At 43.4% G+C, this 20,095-nt stretch overlaps 1 protein-coding gene across 1 annotated transcript in view; it reads right to left on the bottom strand.

Moving 5' to 3' along the window:
• CTNND2 (catenin delta 2) overlaps window positions 1–20,095 on the bottom strand; it is a 534,119-nt gene that overhangs the window by 207,630 nt on the left and 306,394 nt on the right. The window contains exons 8-9 of the mRNA XM_026048525.1: window positions 16,459–16,653; window positions 704–956 (exon numbers count right to left, since the gene is read on the bottom strand). Of these exons, the coding sequence (XP_025904310.1) occupies window positions 704–956; window positions 16,459–16,653 (448 nt within the window). The remainder of the gene's footprint in view (window positions 1–703; window positions 957–16,458; window positions 16,654–20,095) is intronic.

Genomic DNA, 20,095 nt, shown 5'->3' with positions numbered 1-20,095 from the left:
TTTTCCCAGCCAAAAATTAAACAAAACCACCAAATATACCAAGGACTACACCTCACATTTTGGCTACAGCCATCATGGAAGCCAAATGATGCCAGAAAAGTCTCCTTTGAAACTGTCTGTACTCCTGGCTATAAAGCTCTGTCCTTGCACTTCCCTAGGTGCACTGCAAACCAGAACATTCCTCTCCAAAGACTTCTGGTGCTATTTATTTGAAAGGCATGCGTATTAATCATAGTACACACATGCTGCTCTCCTGTGCTAGCACGAGAAGCCTGAACAGCACATAAGGCCAAGCACAAACCTGAGTGCCTTCTGCTTCCACATTTCTCTTAGTCTCAATGGGCAGCACCAGAGCACCCACTTATGCAGCACTAGGTATTTACCGGAGACAAACCACCAACTGCAAGGACTTCTGCCTGAGGAGGCACGTGAAAATCCAATTCGCAACAGTTCAAACATTGAAACAGTCACCCCACTGCTCTCATTTTCCAAGATTATTTCTTGGACGATTTTGAGGGGCTGAAGGCAGGTTAAACATACAGACCCGAATCACACCCATCATTCCATCGCACGAGAGAGCTCACGAGACCCCTTTAAGGTAAAGCATTAGAACAACAACCGTGATGCAAACAAAATCTTAAAATACACACTTTTTTTACCCTCGCCCGAGCAAGAGAGAGTAGAGAAGGAAGGTTTCACCCACCTGGGATCTTTCTGAATGCTATCAATGGAAGGTGACCTAGCCAGGGTCCCTTCGGGTGGGATGGCCGGCCCCGATTTGCTGTATGGAGACTCAACGGAAGGACAATACTGCAGCTGTCGGTAGGGGTCTGCGTAATTGGAGGCCGGGCCGGCCGCATAGCTGGCCCTCTGGAAGGTGGCGGTGGCGCTCTGCGGGCCGTGTTGACTGCCTGTGCGCTGTAAGGGTACGGAGTCGACACCAGGGGAAGATGGGGCTACGACAGGAAAGTAGGGACAAAGTAAAAAATTGAGGACCTGTTCACAGAAATGGTTAACCAGGTCTAGGCAGAGGAAAGAAAAAAAAAAAAGAAACAAACACACACATATAAAACAAGGGTTCAAAAAGAATGAGAAAAAAAAACAAACAAAGAACAACATTGTCATTTTCAAAACCACTCAAGTCAGCCCCCATCAGGTGACTCTCTACACGGCAGGGCAGCCCTTAGAGCAGCCAGGCACTGCGGGCAGCAGCACTGCTTCCCCGTGGGGTGCGTCACCCCGAGCCGAGGCAGCCCCGGCCCGGGGCGGTGCTGATCCGCAGGGACACCGGGGCAGCCGGCGCCATCCTCGCACAGCGGGAGCGCACGGCTGGGCCGGCACCGCGGCCTGCGGCACCAGCGAGGCGCTGCCAGCCCCGGCACCCCGAATTTAGAGTGCCGGCCGTCTGTAAAAGGCAGAAAATCAGACACCTGCTACTGAAGCAGCTGCTTTGTTAACCGTTTCTCTTGGTGTTTCCCCATGGATAATGCTTCCCGGCCTGCTGCGGCCAAGGGAACGTGAACGCAAGGCGATCTCGCAGATGGCTTCATGCAGGCCAGCCACGCTTGGCTGCTACAGCTCTCAAGATTAGGGCATTAGCAGTTTGGAGCAGCTTAACTAGTAGATTTAAACTGACTTAATGCTTTTGCAACTCCAAAATCTTATTAATCTATTGTGTAGCCCATTACCTTTCCATTACACCGCAGCGTAGCACAATCTAGTCTGCTCTATGAGTTTTATTGAACGTGCGATAATATTTAAGTGCAGATAATGGCAACTGAATTCTTCCTGCAATGGCTAGAGGACTAACACCTACATGATCTTCGCCCTGGAAAGAAATGCAAGTTAAAGGCTGCTTCTGTTGAGAGCACTTTCAATAGCAGATGAGTTCACTGGGGATGCCGCTTCCCGCCCAGGCAACAGGAGCTCCTCCGGAGACGGGAGCGGTTCCATGTTCAGGAGCAGGGGCTGCAGCTCCCACACAAACCTGCAAGCAGAACTGCAGACTCGAGCAATAGCTTACCGTAATGAATTTCCCAATCCTTTCTCATTAACATGCCCATTTTCCTTCCAGGAAAGTAATTATTTTTAATATATCAGAGGTGCATGAAAGGCATTTTAAGCATTTTATATTGAAGTGTCAGAAAATGAAATACTGTCTGCTTAAAATAGAATTACAGCCATTTTGTCTGAGCTAATACTTGACCAAGTTAAACCACCCTGAACAGCTTAAATTTGTACCAAATTCCTGCCTTATTTTCATTTCTCTTGAGGCTGCAACATGTATCACATTATGATAACAAGTATTACCTTCTAATATCATTATAAAAAACACATAAATATAACAGGTTTACTCTAATGCACATACATGGCAACATTAAATAAGGACTCTTTTTGTCTAACTGTGGATTTAACAAATGAGTAATTAGACAGGTTTTTTTTTCCTTTTTAAAAAGAAAACACTAAATCAGTTAAAATACAATAACATGGTTAGATTACTGAGACATCCCAATCACAAATTGTAATAAAGCCAATATTACAAAGACACAGGAAAAATTTATCACATTTTAACTAGAAATACACATAGTTCAGAAAATAATATACTTATGAGCAAAATTATTAAAACATGAGTTAGAGAAAACACTGAAAATATTTTTAAGTGGAAAAAAATAAAAATGGCAATTTTTACACTGAAATAGCAAACTGTTAATCATTGTTAATGGGCAGGGTATGCTGCTAGCTTTTGATGCATCATTGCTATAGGGGAAGTAGCAAAAAGCCCTTCAGTGCCAGTCCTGCTGGAAACAAGAATCTCATTGATGGAGTTCATTCTGCAAAGCAGCCCAGCATCTCGCCCTTCCTTTTCTTTGCAAGGAGTCCTATAAAGATGGTGTTGGCTTTTCAATTCTTGGAAAAACTTTTCTTTCCATTTGCTACTTAGTCTTGTTATCAAAATAGGTACTTATAGGAACTGAAACTAGCTGTCACCCCAACACCTACGTGCTTTTTGAGTCACACTGATTCATTTCTCAATTTATCTTCCCAACAGACTGCAACTTCCCTTCGAATTTTATCGCAATGAACACAGTGCTGCCATCGTTAGAATACAGAACAATATTCAGAAAACACTTCTTTAAGCATTCACAAATAGGTTTATGCTTCTTCAGTGTTAACTAGTTTAATAAATGAAAAGTCAGAAAAAAAGCTAGGTTTAACTTGAATATAACAACCTTCTCAGATAGTAAATGGATTTAGCTTTAGTAATTCATAAAAATATGGACTGAATTAATTGTAATATGAGAATTTTTGTAGCCACATAAATATTTTGCAGGACCTGTTTAGTGCAGTCACCTTTCAGGAGCAGAGGAACAGAGTTATCCACACACAGCAATACCTTTGACGTAATGTCCTCCCCGCTTGCAAGCCTGGCTTATATAGACCATATCCTGCACTGCTGGGGCTAACTTGCACTGATGGGAAGGTCAGGCACTGGAGGTAAGAACACGAGCAGCAAGAGGCCAATAAATCTCAGAGCATTCATGTTATTTTGAATGTGGGGGGACTTCAGGTAAATACAGGAAGGGTATTTGAAGGGGAAGCCGTTAGCTCTGGGCTGAGAAGGAGAAATTACCTTGAAGTTCCAAAGTGAAAATTTCAAAATACACAAGCCAAGAGCCATAATTTCAGAAAGCACAATATATCACCTCAAGATTGCCTTTAAAATCTTGTTTTAATTTGGCATATCATTACTACCTTTAAAATGCCATGTCATCTCAAGCCTCTACTACTGCTTCATCAAAACCACATTCCCCAAAACCTGAACTAGTAGATTGTCACTTAAAGACTTACTACGGTCTTCCTAAGAAATTTTGTCAGAGACTACAAAGCCCCTGTTAACCTGTAGACCTGATATTTGCAATGACTCTTGGTGACAGAAATTGCTTTCAAGAAAGCCAACCTACGTGCTTTTCTACAGCTTTTACATAGTATCAACAAAAATAGAGCAACTTTGATACTGACACTGAAAATTTAGGTGATTCTCTGAAAAGGCTCATTCAAGTTCAGAAATTCGCTTTAAGTTTTGTATCTTATTTTTGAAGAGATGACTTCTATAGAAGACACAAACAAAATCCAAAACCAAAATCATGGTCATTTGCATTGGCAGGAATACTCTAGCATCACATCTGGGCATCTTAGGGAGATCAACTTCACATAAAAACTGCTAAGATGTTCAGACTTCCTAAAAGCCAGCGGGAATTTTGTCCAGTTAACAATTCTGATCCAGTTCCAGGATCAGAACTTCAGAAGAGATTAACTAAACTGAGACTTATTTTGCTGCACCTTCTTGTGGAAAATGACTTGGCTGATACTACTGTTTGAGTTGTGGATATCACCTTTTAATCCTCTTATTTTAACCTAAACATTCAGTTCCTATATTGATCTTCTCACATGAGTAAATTGTAATACAGATTTTTATAATTTATTTTTGCACTGATTTACACAAGCAAAATTCTTATTCATATGTGAAAGTTGAAGTTCTGTAGAAAATTGGGTACCAGTAGGATGTCCTCTCACTTGAGGGTATGTCCACCATCCCTCCCTCCATGATGGGAGTTCACAAAAGGTAAAGATGTATTTAAAGTCCTTCTGCTAGCAGCAAATGTATAATATTTATAAACTAGATACTTTTCTTACCTAATATGCTGCAAATTAGCTAGCACCAGTAGTCAGATTTAACACCGTTAAAACTGTATAAAACATACGTGATAAAAAGCTGCTTAGCATTTAAAACAAAGAATCACTTTTCCACGTGGAAAACAGAGGATTGTAGAGAAATACTGGGGTAGCCCCAAAATATTAGCAGAAAGAGAAAACATTACTACAGGTTTTCAAGATTCTCTTCCTCCTCACTGTATTTTGTGCTGTGTAGACCTTGCAAGCAAACACTCCAGCTTCTGAATCCTGTATTTAGTCTCAACCCTCACTCAGCCTCTGAGGCTTTATCCCCATGACACGGGCCGTCTACATCTTCTCACTTCTGCCATTCCTCCCATTCTCTTACGCCTAAGAAAGTTTAAAACAGCAGAACACAGAAAAGCTGCATCACATTAGACAGGTCTCTCCGAAACAAGCCCCACTCCCTAGGAGTTCCATTGGTGCTAACTGAACCTTAACTGCCTGTAACAGGGTGAGCTACGGCAGCTCAAGAACTTTGGGATCCGCTGTCTGAAGTCACCTGCTAATGAGGAACTGGGTGCATCATCCATGAAGGCACTTGGCACCTTTCCCTTAGGTTCTCTTTCTTACAGCACAGGAGGAGGTAGCTCTGCAAAGTACTTAAAAAGACTTCCGAGCGGTGCCAGTGCCCCGGCAATGGCTTTACCTACACCTCTCATGTGCAAAGCAAGTTTGTAAATACCACTGAAGACAAAAATCTGGCTAAACACCATGTACCACCTGGAAGGCATTGTCACTTGCACACAATTTTTTTTTTCTTTTTAAACTGTAGAAAACAGAATCCTTTGGTCCAAGGATACTCTGACCAAACTGGATTCAGTAACAGGGACATTCGCATTCTCAGCCAGGCTGCTTTCCGAGCTGATGCAGAGGTCAGGGTGTATTGGTTGCTTTTTTTTTGGTGAGGACCTAGGGCTTCAGTCTTAGCAACTGATATGAGTGCATCATTTCTCAAGAAACTCCTGAAATAAGTCCTTAAAAGCTCTTCTTACTACCCAAGGCAATAACGAACACTGAGACTTTTGAATAATACCTTGATTAAATCCATAGTGTATCGAAATTTGTAAGACTGAAGCCACTGCTCAGCCATCTCCACCTCTTCAGTATTTCAATGACTTTAAAGTATAAAACATTTCACACAGCTCAGTGCCAGATTGCTCACCGTGTTCCTGTCTCGGTTTTAAACAAGTACTAACATTTTATGAAGCTTAAACTCAGGCCTGATGGCACCACCTTTTCAAAAGGTGCAGCTTTGTTTTTGGTCTTCCATCAGCTCCAGGGCACTTAACTCGGTGCCTCCCATAGGCAGGGCAAGGCAAGGGAGCAGCCACCCTTTCTGCTGCACCACGTTTGCACTTCGAGGGAAACTTAACCCGATACCACGGACCAGGTGTCTGACCTCTATGAAACTCCTTCTGTTGGAAATACTCAGTACATCTCCAAATTAAGAGGTCCATTTCCATCACTGGCAGCTGCAAAGTACTCCATCTAATGAAGATCATAAATCTATTTGCACACCCGCAAAATGAACTATTATTCGTTTCCTATTTTGAAATAGAAATATTTGAATAGACTTCTTTAACAGACTTAAAACTGTTTCGTGACCATCACTGTAGTTATATGCCAGTGTTTCACAGGAGAACAACTCCTTCCTTCCTAAAACTCAAGGAAACATCACTTGTTCTCTGCATATTGTTATGTTTAATAACTCCTGTACCAATACAGAAAATAATAACCTTTGAGGACCTAGAAGCTCAAGCTGTTGCTGTGCTGACATATCCCTTCGTTTCAGTTTTCTAAGAGCATTCCTTAGATCTGACATTAATTGCTCCAGAAGGGTTGAATGTTCCTTTAGTTAGACACTGATGTTCCTTTACTTACACCTTCTTCATTAAGAGCAAAAAGTGCTTCCTGGCTTTCTGAGCTATCCTGTTTTTACAGAACAACCAGAACCTGGTCATTCTGAAGGCTCCTTTGCACTTCCATTTGCACCTTTTCACACTGTGTCTTAGTTCCTCTTTCAGACTTGTCCTCCATTTGACATACACACCTTTTTCCTTTTACTCAACAGTTCCACTGCGAAAGACACATACTCTTAACCCTCACTATGTGAGATTATTTGCTTAATAATCAGTTTAGGCTTCCCATGTCATTGATAATTATTTTATTTAGAGGCTCAATTATGTGATTAGGTCTAGATGATCTCTAGAGGTTCCTTCCAACCTCAGTCAATCTGTGATTAGCTGGTATAAATCTGAAACAATCTACTTGCATTAAGGTTAGCAATGGAACTAAATGTTTATGAACAAAGGTATCTATAAGAATTTTTGTACTTCAGAAGCAAATTCTAATGAAAAAAAACAGGCCAATGAACAGCAGTGCCAAAGAAGTTTCTATTGCACTTCAGTTGAACAGCTGATACCCAAGCTGAAGGACCTCAGGTCAAGGTTTAGCCACAGCACCACCATGTCCCAGTCCTCAGCAATATCTGCCCTTCTGCCCTCCTCTATTTGGCCAACAGGTCCAAAGTTACTGGGCACCCAGCACAGTAAGGCAAGCTGCATCTCAGCATCGTGTTCCAGATCCTTGATGTTCCGTGAAAGGATCCCCAGGTTTCATGCAGATAGTGGAATTCTCCAACCAGGTATTTTCAGCTTAAACTCCCAACTCTCTCCCTCCAGAGAAGAGCCAAAACAAGTAAGGACACATGCCAGGTTTTTCAACATACCTTGTTTTTTCCTATCTAGCTTCAGAAACCAACTGCTTTTTAAGACTTTCTGTTCTTAAACTTCACTAAATCATGCAACTTGAATTCTCAGACTCAGCTTCCAGCACATGTCAGTGAGGCTTTTCTGCTCAAAAGCCCTGCTGTGTCCACATAATGTGATAATCAGGTAACAACTTTGGCTGTGAGGGTCCTCTGCCAACACTGTCTCTTGTCGCTCTGACTTGCACCCTAAACTCAGGGAGAAAATGCAGTTTAATTGACTTGTTATGTGAACATTTAAACAGAGGAAATGGCAACTTCCAAAGCCCTCAACCATAACTGCCCTTTGAGAATTTCAGATATTCAGGTTTATTGTGGTAATTCGCTTGCTGGGGATAAAACTCAACCCTAAGCAATGGTTTAACACAAGACACATGCACTCGAGTCCCCCCTGTCCTGCTGCACACTGGACAAGATGACTGCAACCACTAGAAAACCTCCAAGCAAAACCACAGAGTCCTACTGAATACAGACCGCATCTTCTGCCACTAAAATTTCTGCTTTCACTCCAAATTCACTTTCTCCTAAAATCTCTTAAGTTTTTCTTCCAGCTGGCCATTATAAAATTGTACACACCGAACAAAGTCCTAATTATTATTCTTTTAAAAAGTAGAAATATGAGAATGTAACAGCTCAACAGCCTGTACTGCACCGTGCTACAGCCGTCGAATACAATGTTCACTTAAACTACATTTATCCTCCTGCACATTTTGAACTTATCCCAATTTAGCACACTATAATCCTACGTAATAAAACATTTCCAAGTTGGTATTCTTTGAGACACCTTATTGAGCTTCAGCTATTTAAATTACTGGTTTTCTCCCAGAACAGAGAGTTATTTTACTATTAAGTTAACTATATTTACATTCCAGTGTCAGGGCATATACCCTAGATATATTAACAGAAATTCTGTAAATGAGTTTAAAAGTTGCTGGACCCCTTATAACAGACACCACCATCTGTGAATCCTTTCTCTGCTTGCAAAAAACCCCAACTCTACATGCAAGCTATTGAATTGGGATGCACTAAAGGAAGAAAGCCCCCTGGAGAAGCAGTGTTTCCTGCAGTAAGGATCACAGCTTCAGCTGAAGAAAGGATAATGAGCTGGCGATTTTTAAGATTGCTTTTAAATATAATACTATTGAAAGCATGATCCGTTAACAAAAGCATTAGTCCTCGTGAAGGCTCTACTGAGTAGGTACCTCAGGCACAACATTGTGCTTTCATTCAGCAAAGATTTACAAAGAGCACATTTAAGAGAAGCATTTAAATTGCTTTTTATTTCTTGAAAGACAACCTTGTATTCCTGGGCAACACTTAGGTACATAAAGGAAAATGGACATAGTTGTGCATCAAGGAAGTCTAACATGACCAGGCTTTTATCTACCTGTATCCGTGAGACTACACAGATACAGTAAACAGAGGATAAACACATAAGCATTTTCCGGCACAGAGCAGCCACAATATTTTCCAGTAATGGCAGAGGAGACTTACAGGCCCTTTCCTTCCCAGAATTTCAAAGTTAGGGCCAAGGTTTTACAATTACAGTTCTACCTCAATAGACAGCAGTAAGTTAAGAAGCATCTGAGATGCACTCAGACAGGCTCTAAAAAAAAAAGTGTGGGGAATAGAAGAATCAGAAAATATATAGGTCAATTCACAAACCTCTGAAACTATCGTGTTTATGGGACAAATGCAGGAAGCTGTGGAGAGTGACAATTTTAACAGGTTTCTACTCTGAGAAACACTTATGTCTGCCTTCAGGTGGCTACAGCCTTTCTGTGGAACTTCAGATGTTCCTAGTTTTAAAGTATCGAGTCATGGATATTCAGGGAAAAAAAGCTCCACTATAAAGGGGGAAATTGCTAACAGTTAACAGAGAAGCTTCTGAAGGGTTTTCATATCCTACCACTTCCCTTCATCTCTTTTTGCTCCTGCCCGCAGCTTTACATTGACCACTGGCTAACACTGGAGTAGAAAGCTGTCTCTTTCATTATCCTCCCAAATTTTCAAACAGGAGTGAAAAATCCCCGTCCTTTCTCAGAGAAGATGCCCACACCACATCCCTGGATGAAGAACTGCATGAATGCAAACCAGATATTTCACTGCAACCCCAACTGGATGGATTTTTGAAACCTGCCTCTCTTTTGACATCAACGAACAAAACGGGAGAATATGTCTAACAGACATAAAATAATTTTCACATTTTTTTAAATACTACCAGGCCAAATTCTGACCCAGATGCAACACCTTAGTTGCTCTTAGCATGCTCCATTTGTATGTGCACAGGGTTCGGCAGCTACTGTTGTGTTATAGTCTCATTTATTCAGCTGAGAGTCAGAATATTTCCTCCAGTCCTACAGGACTACAGTTACATTAGTCAATACCAATTTAAGAATGAAACCAACCCTCCATGATTTATATGTTTTTATATATATATATATACACACACACAAGAATATAACACAGATAAGGCTATAGCCAAAACCTAGGATCTATCAAATGAAATGGGATTATGACTTCCCATTGCTTTGAGGTGATTTGTTATTCACTCTACAAAACACTAAGGTATTTTGTGCTCAATTTATTTTGTATTGAGGATTTGTTCCCTGCTTCTTTCCTATAATTGCCCCTCCAAAAGCAATTTTATCAAGTGGATGGCAGTTAGGGATATAGTTCTATTATCTCAATATTACCAAACTAATAGAAATGCAGAGGTAGCAATAACTTTTCTGTTTAGCTTTCATGAAAACATTAAGTCTCAGAGCCAAAACTCTGTGCCATGTGATTCACCAGTGCAAGTCCCAATTAATCTGCAGCTGTGGCAGCACAGGGTGTCACTACACATCATTTTTAAATAAACCACCCCCCCCCCCCAAAAAAAAAGCTAAACAAAACCAAGAAAAACGAAAAAAGAAAAAGAAAGAAACAACACAACCTCAGCAGTAAACGGCAACATTTGGCGTTTATAACCCAGCTATTGCATTTTAGGTCCAAACAAAAACTAAATAAAGATTTGAAAAGTAATGTAAAAGACAAATGGTTTAATCCAAAAGGATTTAATCCAAAATTTCAAGCTTATTTTTCTATCACGCTTGCTCTGTGTTCAAAGTGACAATTTGAAACCCCAAATAAATATATACGAAACTAAGTTCATCCTTCAGTTTCTAAATGAGGTATTTTTAACATGAGAATTAGCTTGTGATATATTCCTGTTGCTAATAGCTAGATACTGAGCAGACAGCAGATTAAGCAAAACTATACCAAACTGCTCCAAATGGTTGCTCATTCTAAGGATCTGAGGATGGAACTTCCTTTTATGATTAAGCCTGACGGCTGCAGAACTGAGAGTGGTGGTAACTAAACTCCACATCCAGCTCTAGCTGAGAAGTGATTCTTACTCGGAGAAACTGAGACGGCAGTGGGATAACTTTGGGATACAAATTCCTGTGTGAAATCTGCTGCTGGAAGTCGGCAAGACTGAAATTCTGAGTTGGTTCTAAGAGCTGTGGTTAATTATATTTGCTGTCATTTCAGCTGTGGAAATACTTACGGTTACCACATTCACTGTATGGAACTCACCAAGATGCTCAAGCCGGAATCCCACATGGTCATTTTTACATAATTCCAGTTTAACATTTGAATTCTGTCTTGATTTTCTAACATTTTTTCAACACATTTAGGTCCTAGACAATCTCGTTGGTTTTAAATGGTTAAAACCAACACCTTGCCAAGGGGCTTGTAGCAAGTAGCTACTTGCAAAAGGACAAGTGCAGGGTCCTGCACCTGGGGAGGAATAACCCCAGGCACCAGGACAGATTAGGGGTCGACCTGCTGGAAAGCACCTCCACGGAGAGGGACCTGGGAGTCCTGGTTGACACTAAGTTAACCATGAGTGAGCAGTGTGCCCTCGTGGCCAAGAAGGCCAATGGGATCCTGGCCTGCATCAGGAGGAGTGTTGCCAGCAGGTCAAGGGAGGTGATTCTGCCCCTCTANATCAGGAGGAGTGTTGCCAGCAGGTCAAGGGAGGTGATTCTGCCCCTCTACTCAGCTCTGGTGAGGCCGCACCTGGAGTACTGTGTTCAGTTCTGGGCTCCCCAGTATAAGAGGGACGTGGAGCTTCTGGAGAGGGTCCAGCGGAGAGCAACAAAGATGATTAAGGGACTGGAACATCTCTCATATGAGGAGAGACTGAGTGAGTTGGACCTGTTTAGCTTGGAGAAGAGAAGGCTGAGAGGGGATCTGGTTAACATGTATAAGTTCGTGAAGGGAGAATGCAGGAAGGAAGGGGCCAAGCTCTTCTCATTGGTGGCCAGTGACAGGACAAGGGGTAATGGCCATAAGCTGGAGCACAGGAAGTTCCGTCTCCAGGTGAGGAGCAACTTCTTCACTGTGAGGGTGACAGAGCAGTGGAACAGGCTGCCCAGGGAGGTTGTGGAGTCTCCTTCTCTGGAGGTCTTCAAAACCCGCCTGGATGCCGCCCTGTGCCCCGTGCTCTGGGTGTGCCTGCTTGAGAGGGAAGGTTGGACTAGATGATCTTTAGAGGTCCCTTCCAACTTTGAATATTCTGTGATTCTGTGACTATCCAAAGGTATCTCTCAAAAGAACTGTTTAAAAACTCTCTCCTATCTTAGCTATTACTTGGATACTGTTACTAACATGTACTAAATTGGACTGAAATGGTTAAAAGAATAGTTTATCCCTAGAAACAGACAGAAAAACTTTGTCAATTCGCACTGCTATGGATTCCACTATAGTGCACTTACTTATTCACCAACTGTGCAGCACTGTCAGGCCAAGGGCAGAGCGGGTGTTCCCAGGTTGGACGCGGGGCGGTTTTGAGAGGAAAGGGGCCCCTCTGGCCACGAAGAGCAGTGCTCAGCCCGTGCCATTCCTGGGTTTTTCTCCCAGGACTCGTCTCCCATTCAACAAGTTCTTCTCCGTCAGTCAGCCAAGGAGGATGCATTGACACGAGGAGCAGCAAAGAGCAGTGCTCGGCCCAGCCATTCCTGGGAGCGGGTTCTTCTCCATCAGTCAGCGAAGGATGCAGCAGGGAGGGAAGGGAGGAAGGGAGGTGCTGAGGCGGAGCACTGCATCTCTCCAGGCAGGTACTCGTGTTCCTCGCTTTCAGAGGCTTTTTCTCCATTGCCTCACAGGAGGCTAAAAAACGTGCAATGTTTCCTGCCACTTGAGCAGAAACCCCAGGCGGCGGCAGCCGGCCACAAAGGTGGTTCCCGCCGCGCTGCCCTCTGCCCCGCGCGAGAGGTTAACGTCAAGCCCTCAAGCTCCTCTGGCAGGGCCTCTTTTTGCCGGATAACTCTGCAGGGCCGTGACCCTCCGGGCAGCCGGAGCGGAGGGAAGGAGCCAGCCCATCTCGGCATGGCAGCCGTGGCACTACCACTTGCACCCAGCGCCCATGAGGGCGGCTCCGGAGCGGCCGGGACACACATGCACCAGGCCTCGTGGCACGGGCCAGGCCTCAGGGCACATCCCAGTGGCTGGGGGGTGCGCAGGGACACGGGGCAGTTCGGAGGCAGCTCCACGGCAGCTTCTTCCACGCCGCTCCGCTCGCGTGGGGCCCTGGCAGAGGCTCTCGGCCGCTGGGACACATGGGCCTGCTCCGGCGCAGGTCTGTGTGTGTGCAGCTCTCCAGCACCTACCTCAGGTTTACAGCAGCAGCACCTGCTTTTGTTTTCAGTGATGAAGCCACAGACCCACTTTGGGGAGGGTTTCAAATACCAAAATAACATCTCTTCACAGAAAAGGGCTCTTCTCTTCCATTGAGGCACCCTGAGGGCCACGAATGTCATTACAAGCTTCCAAAGGTGGTGCTCTCAGCCTCCTCAGAGCAATAAAACAGCAATTCCTTTCACAGGTGACGCTGCTGCCACACTGGCCTTCCTGTGCTGGAGGTGGGAAGCGGCAGCTCGGGATTGAAGGAAGCTGCTTTCTGTCCAAGGAAGCTATGGAAATCCCAGGCTTGTAAAATACCGAGATCCTACCCGCTTGGACTTGCTTCATGTTTAACATCATTTGTCAATAACGAAGTGGGATAGGACTGGATCCCTAGTCCTGTCTCCTAATTCCACAGATTAAACAATTCAAATGAAACCTATCTGTATTTCCATGCCCCTTCCGGATGGAAGACAATTCTTCCCCTCTGCTGACTAGCAACCCTCCCCACACTGCAGGGGTGCCTGTGTAAAAGTCACAGCCAAAAAGCACAAGCCAAAGATCCCTTTGCAGCTATTTCTGAAATACTGAAAGATTATTCTTAGCTTGGACAGAATAACAGTAGTGCACACAGTGATAATTTAAATTTCAAAGTGTTTAAACATCTTATTCTAATAGGTAGCCCTTACCATAGACCTTACTATGGTCATACATTTTGTACATTAGTAAAATACGAGAAAAAATAAAGAAGTTCAAACAATGTAGTGATTAAATATAAAAATAATAACTCACAGAAAAACTCTGCTCACTGAATGTTGAATCACCGGGGTAACATGAAACTGAGGGGGCTTTTCTACTTAGTTGTAACTTAACCTTGAAGATTAAGTGAAATTTTCAGATTTGGGAAGTGCTTTGTCTTTTCAAAGGCAGTCCAGAAACAAATGGCGTGCACGCATAACTAGCATTATTTTCCTTTCAAATGGTTAACATCAGCTGCAGAGGAAAAAAAAATCTGGCCTTTGTCAGGGACATAAGGCCTAAAACCAGGTTTACCTTTCTGTGCTCCTATGACTCATTTAGCTATGTTTGTGCACCGAAGTACATCAATAAAATCCTTGAGCAGTTTCTTGGAGTGACATTAGCTTTTGGTTTAGCAACAGGGCACAAAAGTATACAATAGATATCTGGGAATTCTTAAGATTTCACCAGAGGTTGGCAAACAGGCTCCCAAAACTAAAGACAGGGATTTGCTAAGAGAATGTGAGCTATGGTCTCTAGAAGTGCTGTGCCCCCTCCTCCTCCTCCACTGCCCGCCACACGCACACCAGACACACAAGGCACAGACCCTGGCACCCACCTTCAGGGAGCACACACCAATCTGCATGCCTCACATCCCCCAGGAGCACTCAAACCAACTACCCAATCCCACATTAAAAAGCACTCAGATAACCCAGCAAAGAAACCAGGAATTCCATGTGCCAAACTTCATTTGGACACCCATCTACCCTGCTACTTTGAGGGGAAGGAAGCTGCACTGTCTCCTCCGTGTTAAGAAACAATAGTCCTTCAGATACCTGTGGCAGAGGCAGGAGCAGTCAAGTGGAGGTCGCTCCAAACCCCCTGCTCTGGGCAAGACAAGCTCAGCAAGCCTCTCTGTGCTGGACGGACAGCAGCCAGGATCACCCCGCAAGGAAGCCCAGTTCACGGGGGGCCTTTCTGCAGCACATGGGCAGCAATGCACTAACACCCATCTCCCAACACAACTCAACGGCATTGAGGCTACCTACACTAGCCAACCTGGGGCTGTCTTCTGTAGATCTTCCCCGGAAAACCCTCCTCAGGAATGACACGCACACATCCTGTGCCCCACTTCCATTCACTGTAATTATCTGTGATCACAAGCTTTCCTTGGTTATGGGGGTGTTGTGAAAATAACAGTGCACAACAGTCACAAGGCAGCCTACTACTGCTGCTGAGACACCTGGGGGATGTTTTGTAAGACCTGGGGAAGAACGGATGGGATACACAAGGCCACACGCTGAACATGAGGATGAAAGTCCTGTGTAAACAGCTCCTTCGTTCACTATCGCTGCCTCTGCTGCTCAGTTTTGTCCCCTTCCTGACAGATATCAACATCTTTTGACATATATACACATAGGACTCAATGCAAACATACATACATGGCTTTTTATGCAGGCAAGTAACAGAAGTGGGATTCCTTAAAATTCCATAGCTGTTACAGGTATTTGACTTCACAATTCTGGGAGTAATTTCTATTTAAGGATTTTCCCTTGCATGCTAGCACCCAAAATTTCAAATAAACAACAGGAATTTTGGAGACAAAAAAACTGCCAGCTTTGCCCTTAGAGATTTCTCTTTTTTAAGAACTTTTAAAAGAAAGCAAAGATTCTTGTTCCAAAATATTCAATTGTTTTCCCTCAGTTCTGTTGGTGAAAATGGGCGCGACCTGGGAATGGACACAATCATCGCTGTTTGATCAACACAGCAGTGATAAAACACCAGGAACACAATTCCTAAGGCAAATTCTTTCTCCATCTGCTTTAGGCTATTTTGTCTGTGGCATTTATGTATCCTAATTATTCTGTGCATTAAATACCATAAATATCCCTGCTGATTTATTTGATCTATTTGTGGGCAGCAACAAACAGCTGTATTTAATTTGGCGGAGAGGACATTCTGCAAGTAGGACTTGTGCATCAATGCATTTCATGGGCAATCACTATTTTATGGACAAATCGGTGGTGCTAACAACTCTTTCTGAAGCTACAGTTTCATTTTATACCCATATACTTAAGCGGCCCTTTGCCTGACAGCAGAACATCTACTGTGCTTAGGACTGACTTTAAGAAATACATGCAGAAGCCTTCAGCTTCACATGGAAGGAAGTTCTGCAAGATCTTTTGCAACATAAAAGATTTCCTTGTGAGTAAAAGAAAAAAAAACTAGGCATTTTTTCAGAACAGAAAGATTTTTCTTGTAGATAATACACAAGATCAGCAAAAAAAATTCTTCCTCCTTAAAAATAAGTCCCCTTACCCAATCAGCTTAGCCCACCCTGTATATATAGCACAAGATTAAGTATTTTACATTTCATGCATGCTTTTAGGGTTCTCTTGGTAGCTGTCGTGCAAGAGGTATCTTGTTTGCCTGGCACACACATAACGCACTTTGTTTAGCACATCCAAAAGAGCAGAAGAATTAGCACTGGGGAACAAAATACAGCTCATGAAAAGACAGTCACACAAGTTCCACGCACCTACCTGTACTAGTGCGGTATGTGCCTGTGTGTGCTGGTTGCAGAGGGTCCCCCTGGCTCTGGCTGAGACTCCTCATAGGGGGTTTCTGGTAAACTCTGTCTTCGTAAATAGGATCTATGTGGTGCTCTGGAGATTGCAGTGCCCTCAGCTCGGAGCCCAGGTGGCTGTGCTGGCTGCTGTAAGATGCCCGAGACCCAGCTGTAAAGAGATGATGAGAGGCATTTAAGAGTGAGGGAAAAAGTGTCAAATGCAGAATGAGACTTATCAAAAGCTTACTAGCATAAAAAGGAGAGCAAAGAAATATGCATATTGGCAAGATCCAAGGAGAAAGAGCAGGCACAATGACAGGAGCAGCTCGGGCTACTCACCTTGCATCCTCCAGCTGTCTGCACCTACTCCAAAACCTCGTTACTTCCAAGGAAAATACGTATTTTAGAGCAACAGTTGTCATGAAAAGCCAATCAAGACCTCATTTATTTTTTTATACCGAGGAAAAAAAAACAGTTAGGAGATCCAGGAATACCCTGCACCACAGCGGCCCACAGCAGAATTAGGAAAGGAGGAGAAGGAGGGAGATGCGGAGTCAGAATTGGAGTCACATGGTTTTTATTCACATCTTAAATCTACAGATGCAGTAAGTTGCACCTGATGAGTAAGTGTAGGGATACCAAATCTAACCTTTCTGCAGCTTTCCTGGCAGTGCAATAAAGCAGCTGTGCCGAGCCAGCATGTTGCCCCTTTACACAGGGACCGTGTCACAGTTCTTTCACTAAGACTTTCTGCAGCCTTAATCCTTTGAGGATAAATAAACTAAACATCTCTTACCACAAGAATATTTTAAGGATATACCTTTAAAAACAACAAGATTAGCTGGAATTTCACTAAAATTATCTTCCATTAGTGTATTTTAAGAAAAAAAGAAAAAAGAGAGATGTGTTTCCAGCTATGATTAGTCTTGTCACTTGATTCACTTTGTCACACAAGTGACTTAGGCACTTAACTCTACAGCCCATCTGCAAGATTCTCAAGAATTGCCATGGGGAAGTCACAGAAGCCTTTTTAAATTTCTTACTAACTAACTAACTAAAAGTAACTAACTACTTTTCTAGTAAGTTTTATAAGGGTCTGGCCTGTCCCGTGAAGTGTTAACACACCATTTAAAAGCAGAGGAAAGCAACCAAAGATGCATGCAGCACCTCCCTTGCTGATGCTGCAGAGATTAGACTCCTAGATGTGAGGAGTGGTGCAGGAGCTTTGTTTGTGCTGCGCAGACCGCGTGGCCGTGCCTGCAGAGAACTGCCACTGCAACGGCAGGGACCTTGCTGCAAAAAGCAGCACTAAATATTTCCACCGTGCAAAGCCTAGGCAGCAAGCGGGGTGTGACCCAAACAAAAAGACAGAAATGAGAGCAGACCCAAAGTTGCTTAAATTTTAATGCATGTTGTCTAGAGGAAAGGAATAACTTCTTTGGTTTCTGTCCCTCCAACCTAATGAAACTTCCTTCCAGACTGTTCAAGAGCCGCGAGTGTCTCAGCGGGCCCTCCTGTCCGCCGCGGGTGCCCCCAGCGCCCTGCGAGCCGGGCGGCCGCTGGCGCCGCCGCCGGGCGGCTGCTGCCCGCCGCGGGCAGGTCTGCTCCGAGTCCCCTCAAACACTCAGCCGCAGCCACCGCGCTTAGCGAGGAAGCTCCACGTGACCGTTGCAACATCAAGTTCCGCACGGGCCACGTGTTCAAAACGTGCGAACCCCCAGGGTCTTTGAGCCTGTCTTCGTGAACAGCTGAGCAGCAATACTGGAATCTGGCATCAGAGCAGCCGAATATTCCACACAGCATGTGATTACATGCAAATCTCTGCCCGAGCTGCTTCACTTTGTAACTGGCTCTTTTTTTTTTCCCCTGGAATACAGACAAATAAAATTGAGACAGCATTTCAGAGGTTCAACAGCACACCAACAAACTCAACTTGTTGTTCATGCATTTACACATTAACAATGCTCTTTGGAGCAATGGATTTCCTCCCCAATTCAGCCTCTAATGAAATAAAGTATTTTTCCCAGTGAATTCACTGACAGCATAACCCAAATATTAACATGCTCTCCAACAGAGAGCCAGCTAGTCAATTGGTGAGCAAGGCTAAAAGCAAGTTCTTTCACGCTCTTGCAACAGTTCCAGATCTGCAAATATTAACACAAGTTTATTTTTAAAAAATAGTAGAATTTATTTGCAGATACAGACAAGAGTGGGACACTCTTGCACAGAGCAATACGCTTGTATGGAACAAGAGGAACCTCCTGTCCGGAACACACTGCAGTTCAAGCAAACAAGCCAAGGAAGATCCTGCAGACAAGAGGAGAAAACTGACCCAACTTGGCCAAAGTCACAGAAGAGCTAAGTGGCAAACCAGAAATACCCTGAAGCCACCCAAACTGTAAGATACTGAGAGCTGCAACTAGTAGGGAATAGCTGCCACCCGTTCCTGAGCTATCAAAGAAACACAGACTCCAACATACAAGTAACATATTTGCATTTAAAAAATATAACTGTTCTCAGTTGCAAAACTGAAGTTATCACAGTTCCAAGCATGGCAGTATTTGTCCCTTTGCCTTATGTGATTTTCACAGCAACAATTACTTGCCATCATCTCTGTAGGCTTTTCCACAGATTAATTGCTGATCAACTTATGAACTGCTCATCAATTGCAAAGCTGATGCATCTCACTATGTGTGTTTGTCTTTGAGTCATTTTAATGGGTTAAAGATTTGGCAAATCACAGCAAATAATAATATAAAACTACTCAATAAAGAAAAATGCAATCTAACAAGAAATACACACTTTCTAAAGCATATGCCTTGCACACATGTAATTTCAAATGGAAAACGAATACTTTTCTACATGATTCAATATGCAATTTTACTATGCTATTTCCAAATAGTGAGATATCAATATTTAAACAGCAAATATTAGCACCCTTTATAATTCTTAAGTTTAGTAAAAGATCCATAAAATGTTTAAAAAGATGGAACCTCAACCCCAATTTTAATATTTCTATTAAAGTGGCATTTCAAAAGCTGCAACACGAAGTCTTCTTCCTCGATAAAATCTTCTCTTCATTGTTGCTCTTCTGAATACTTTTTTATGTTGATTTATCAAAGTTTCAGAGTAGGAATAACAAGTTTTACTGCAGGTTTTACTTAAATATTAAAAGTACCTAATCACTAGCTACTGGAAGGAAGGAGACAGCGGCTTCCATTGCTGGTGCTATATCATTAGCTACCGGTGCTGGTGCTACATCGTTAGCTAGCAAGGAGCACACTAACTTTAGGAGCACACTAACTTTAGGGAAGACAGCAAGGTCAGAAATGGAAGCGAAACACTGAAGCCCCCCGCGGGAGGCAGCAGGTCAAGCCTGGATTCCCAGGGCCCGTTAGCAGTGCAGCACGCAGGGATGGACACTGCACGCACCTCTCTACCCCTCGTGCCGTCAGGAAGTGCACGCCACCCTACGCTGCCCGTGGCCTGACGTGCTTCGCAGCCCGCCACGGGTCCCTCCTCCTTCCCCATGGGTGCTGCCCCTTGAACATCTCAAAACTCAAAACTGCCACACGGACCAAAGCCATGAGGAGGTGCTGGAAATGGAGCCA

The sequence above is a fragment of the Nothoprocta perdicaria genome, unplaced genomic scaffold, assembly GCF_003342845.1.
Source record: "Nothoprocta perdicaria isolate Ctin4 unplaced genomic scaffold, notPer1 scaffold_55, whole genome shotgun sequence".
NCBI lineage: Eukaryota > Metazoa > Chordata > Aves > Tinamiformes > Tinamidae > Nothoprocta > Nothoprocta perdicaria.
The sequence above is the reverse complement of the archived record's forward strand: the minus strand, read 5'-3'. Positions and strand labels throughout refer to the sequence as shown.